The sequence below is a fragment of the Penaeus monodon genome, chromosome 1, assembly GCF_015228065.2.
Source record: "Penaeus monodon isolate SGIC_2016 chromosome 1, NSTDA_Pmon_1, whole genome shotgun sequence".
Lineage (NCBI taxonomy): Eukaryota > Metazoa > Arthropoda > Malacostraca > Decapoda > Penaeidae > Penaeus > Penaeus monodon.
The window spans coordinates 20,959,620-20,965,101 of record NC_051386.1 but is presented as its reverse complement, the minus strand read 5'-3'; the positions used below and the strand labels follow the sequence as shown (position 1 = coordinate 20,965,101).

Sequence of the window (5,482 nt, the reverse complement as noted above, 5' to 3'; positions counted from 1 at the left end):
TTCTGTTTGTGAAAGTCTTTAATAGCAAGTCTACATGGAGTGTTCTTTAAAACTACATTTCGATATGTTCACCAACACATCTCTTTGAAATCTGACATCCTTATAAATGAATACACTGCTAAATATCTTATCACTGTGACAAAAATAATAATCACTGCCAAAAATTGAAAAAAACGTTAATCATCCATTTTGACAAAACTGTGCTCAGAAATGTTCCATAACACAATTAGATTCATCTTCATGACAAAAATAAACAATTATAGATTCCACAATGAAAAAAAATACTCTCACAGTCCAAACCTACACAGGATATTTGCAATAACAATAAAATAAAATAAAACAAAAGCCTAAGAGAGCTTCAAAATTTGCTTAGTATTTACACTCTACCCTTTGTTTCTGTCTCTCATGTCGACAAGGGAAGCCACAAAGCCTCTCGGTCACCCGGAGTCTAATATCTTGGCCTGATGAGCAGAGTGAGGCTCTTGAGGGAGTGTTTGACGTTCCTCCAAGGGTACCAGGCCACGCCCCCGTATTCGCTACCGCCGGAGTGACGGTACGTGCCGGTAGGGAGGACGTGGTAGCAGTTATTGTACCACCAGCCACCTCCTCCACCAAAGAGCTTGGCGCAGTTTCCGTCTGTGGTTCGGACAGAATGGGCGTTAGGCATGTTGCAGAGTTCGTTTGGGCGTTAATGTATTTAAAGAGAACGGAAGGGAAGCAGCTGGCGAGTTGCAATATGCATCTCAATAATGTGTGCTTATTTCTACTTGATACTTTACAAATTGTAGTCCATGCGCCCTATTTTCATTCGATATTATTATGCTTATTTTTTCGAAATTATATGAGGTCCCTTAATGATCATTGGCTATTTATTGCCTTTGGCAATTCGAATTATGTAAAATGTGTAAAACACACACACATTCTCTCTCTCTCTCTCTCTCTCTCTCTCTCTCTCTCTCTCTCTCTCTCTCTCTCCTTCTCTCTCTCTCTCCCTCTCTCTCTCTCTGCATCCTTCTCCCTACTCCTTTATCGCTCTCCCTTTAACACAATCTTTCTTTTTCCTCTCCCTCTCTTTCCCACCATCTACATCAACCTATTTCCTATTTTCTTCACGTCTCTCTCTCTCCTTCTCCCTTTCCTTCCCTCTCCCTCACTCCTTCTCCCACTCCCTTCCATTCCACCACCATCTCTCCATCATCCCCTCTACTATCCTCCCCCCCTTCTTCTTGTCCACCCCCTCTTCACCTATCCATCCCTACTCCCTCCTCTTCTCCTCCCCTTCTTCCCCCTTCTCCCTAAATTCCGTCATCCCTCCTCTCCCCCTCTCCAACTCTCTCTCTCTCCCTCACTTCCTTCATCCCTACCTCTTCTCCCCAAGTCTCTCCCCCTCCCACTTCCTCAGTTCCCTCTCCTCCTCCCAACGCTCTTCTTACCCCCTTCCCTCAGTTCTCTCTCCCTCTTCCCTCCTCTCCTCCCTCACCCTCTCCCTCATCCGACACCCTATCCTTGCCCCTGTCGGTGTCATCATCATGGTCGTAGGTTGAGATAAGTTTCTCCTCCCTCTCCCTCTTCCCTCCTCTCCTCCCTCTCCCTCTCTCTCACCCCCATCCCATCCTTACCCCTGTTGGTGTCATCATCATGGTCGTAGGTGGAGAACTTCATGCCATTGTGGATGCTGAGGCCATCTCCCGCGGCGCTGTCAGCCTCGAACTCCTCCGCCGTCAGCTTGTAGTCGTCCTCAGGCCCGTCCACTCTGAGGAGGCGAATTAAGGAGTCCAATTAAGGAGTCGTTGGTTCAGTCGAGTTGAAAAGGTGGTGAGTCTGGATCTTTAGTTAAGGAGTCGGTAGTTCGGTCAAGTTGAAAAAGACGTTTGTTAGGATTAAAAAAAAACGGTGGTTAAGGACTTAATTAAGTGGTTAGGACCTTAATTAAGGAGTCAGTGATTAGGTCTAGCTAAAAGATGGGGTTTAGGATCTTAATTAAGGGATGAGTCAGTCAGTGGTCTTGTTGAAAATACGGTGGTTAGGATCTTAATGAAGGAGTCACTGGTTAACAAACTAGTGCTGATGTCGATAATGGTTTAATGATAACAATATTTTTATATTTTAGGGCTGGTGTTCAGTGGTTTCCAGATTTAATCATAGATGACAATAATTTATCGATATCATGTGACAATTTCTTTATTGAATATCTGGGTGCTGCTATGAAATATTTTCGATGTCACTTAAGACTGATAATTGTTCATAAGTATTAGTAGTAATATCATAACGACCATTACCGCTATCACAGTAATATATAATTAATAATTTCTACCGCTAATTTCTTTCAAGGTACAGCCATAAAACTCTTACTATCATCATTTACGATCATCGAACATTATTCCCTCCTAGTTTCCCCAATCTCTCTGATTTATTATCATCATTTCCTCATTTCCTTATCTATCTGATTCGTTATCATCAAAACCTAACCTTCTTATCTGTCTGATTCATTGCCATGACCTTACACCGTCATCTATCTGTTTTATCATCACCATGACCTAATATTCCTCATCTATCTAATTTACCATCATCATTAACTAACTTCCTTATCTGTTATCTTATTCCCTCATTACCTCATTTCCTTATCTATCTGACTTATTATCAACATCACGTAACTCCCTCGTCTGTCTTTATTTATTATCATTACCCAACTTCCTTATCACCGTTACTTTACTATTACCTTACTCTCTTATTAACCTCACTTCCTGATCTACCTTTATTTTCCATCATCATCACGACCCAACTCCCTTATACCTTACCTATCCTTATCTATCTACCACCATCCCAACCTAGGCTCACGACGAAGGAAATCCACAGAGGACTTACCTGAACACGTTGTACTGAACCCAAGTCTTGGAACCATCGAAGTCCTCCATGACTGCTCGAAGTTGGTGAGGCTCCCATGTGGTCAGCTTGTGCAGCATGTCCAGGCCTACGAGAGAGCACTTGCGCGGTCACGGTTTGAGGAATTGTAGGAGAGACGGGGATGTGCTATGGTTTTGGTGGTAGTTGGTGATGGTAAGTAGAATGGTGGTAACTTTGGTGGATATTGGTAACATGATGGTAGCAGTAAGAATAATAATGTTACTGTTAGCGGTAATGATTATAGTAATGATAATAGTAATAATAATAACGATTATAGCGATAGTAATTAATAATTATTTGTAATAATAATAGATAATATTAATAATGATGATGCTAATTCTAACAATTATAATTATCATAATTATAATAATCCCCATCACAATAATAGGAAGAAAAGCAGAAAAAATAACAACTACAGCATAAATGCTGATACTGATAATGATGATTATAATAATAATTATGAAGATGATGCTGGTCATGATGATAATAATAATGAGAACAGCAAGAAGAACTACTACAACAATAATGATATCCCGAACAGCAGCGATAACCAACAATACCACAAATGTACCAACCCACAAATTAACCACAAAAATAAGCCCGTAGGATGCGCCTCACCGATCCAGTGGTCCTGCGCAGGATCTCCGAAGCCATCCTTGTAATCCTGGAAAGTGCGATTAAACGGCTCACGCCCGTCGTTCCTCGCCAGTATGACCGTCCATCCGACGGCTCCCCGGCCGAGCTCGCAGCGGACCTGGGGAAAGGGTTCAAAGGGATTCTGCGTTTAGTCTTGTTTTGTCAGGGATCGTTTGGATAAAGGTTGTTTTTGCGTGGTTATATTAATGCCTACGATTAGATTAGCAATTAGCAACTGGAAATTTTGATTAGATGAGATTCTTAATGCTTAAGATTAGATTTTATCTCGTTTTATGAGGGTCGTTCCGGATATGATACATGTGGAGATTGATATATTTTGTGAACGTTCTGAAATCTACGGGGAAATAATTGTATCAGACTGGTGAGGCCCAAAGCTTGTGGTTCTTAAGCTAACCGTGTCTCCCTAATAAGTCGTTTGAGATTTCTCGAGGCTGGGGGGGAGTGATGAAGAATTTTGCCTTTTATTTAATTTTCCGGTAATTGCAGACGGTTCGTTGCATTCTAAAAGTTTTTATTTTAGTGTATTAAAATATCACAGTCTTCCTATTGCTTTGTTTCATCTCACCTATATAAACTTCAATATATATTATAGAGATCATTGTGCTAACCTGGAGATCATAAGATGAAATTGTAAAAGAACCACTACTCTATGCTGTAGTCTCAGAGCCACTGTTTGACAAGTGTTAAGTGAGGAAAACATTTCATAAAGAAATTACCAAGAACAGTACTGGAAAAGTAACTGCATGCCATATAGGCTGTATCATAAACCTGAATACTACAGATAAGAATAAGACAAACACACACACGCACGCACTTGCACACACACACACACACACACACACACACACACACACACACACACACACACACACACACACACACACTCACACACACACACAAACACGAGACCCTAATCTCCATCTTACTGAAATCCTACACCTAAATCCAGCACAATCCGTACACAATATCCAACAAAGAGTTAAAAAAAAAACATTAAACACACTCTCGAACGAACGCCTCAACCCCGTACCTTCTTAGGCTTGAACTTCGGCGGCCGAATGGTGTACACGCCCTCGGTAGCGAACTGGCTCTTCCCCGCGATGTGATCAGGCTGGCCCTCGGCGATGTCTTGGCACGAGGGCTTGTACATCTGACCCAAAATGAGGTCAGTGTCCTCCCGCAGGTCGGCGATTTCCCGGTGGGTTCGTCTGACCATGCGCACGATGTCACGAATGGAGGACTGTAACTGGTTGTGATTCTCCGTGAGGGTACTGAGGATGGCGTTCAGTTGCTGGTCAATCTGTGGGTGAGGGTAGTGGGTGGGTGGCCGTTACGAAGCACATTCGTTTTTCTTCTTTTGATTGATGAAATTTAAGGGTATATGCTAATACTCGCTCATAGATTTATTTGAGGGTTCTGGAAGTCTTTGGTGATAAGAAAAAGAGGAAAAAAAAGTAAAAAAAAAAAATAAAACAAATAAAAAAATAAATAAAAAAACAACATATATTACTCTTATTATTACCATCGTCAAGACTATCTTCATCTTCATCCTCCTCATTAGTAGTGTGACTGTTGCTGTCGTTGTTTATCATCATCATATCTCTCATATTTAATCATAATTATTATGAGTATCATTTTCATTATTATTATTATAATGGTGATGATTTTGTAGTCAAAACACGTATGGTATTGTTTCTTAGTCCTTCATAAGAGTAATAATGTCGTATCTGAAGACAATAATGGTCAATAGAGGCGATGAGAATAACAAGGACCAATCCACACACACACACACACACACACACACACACACACACACACACACACACACACACACACACACACACACACACACACACACACCACTCACTCACTCACACGTTTGCTATTCCTAGCGCCTCAGTGCTTACATATCGAACCTGTT

The 5,482-nt window shown here is 41.3% G+C and overlaps 1 protein-coding gene across 1 annotated transcript in view; it reads right to left on the bottom strand.

Annotated features, from left to right (window-relative positions):
* LOC119569438 (microfibril-associated glycoprotein 4-like) overlaps window positions 1-5,482 on the bottom strand; it is a 9,246-nt gene continuing 3,764 nt past the window's right edge. Inside the window, exons 3-7 of the mRNA XM_037917619.1 lie at window positions 4,592-4,861; window positions 3,523-3,658; window positions 2,866-2,971; window positions 1,620-1,753; window positions 1-636 (exon numbers count right to left, since the gene is read on the bottom strand). Of these exons, the coding sequence (XP_037773547.1) occupies window positions 449-636; window positions 1,620-1,753; window positions 2,866-2,971; window positions 3,523-3,658; window positions 4,592-4,861 (834 nt within the window). The 3' untranslated portion in view covers window positions 1-448. The remainder of the gene's footprint in view (window positions 637-1,619; window positions 1,754-2,865; window positions 2,972-3,522; window positions 3,659-4,591; window positions 4,862-5,482) is intronic.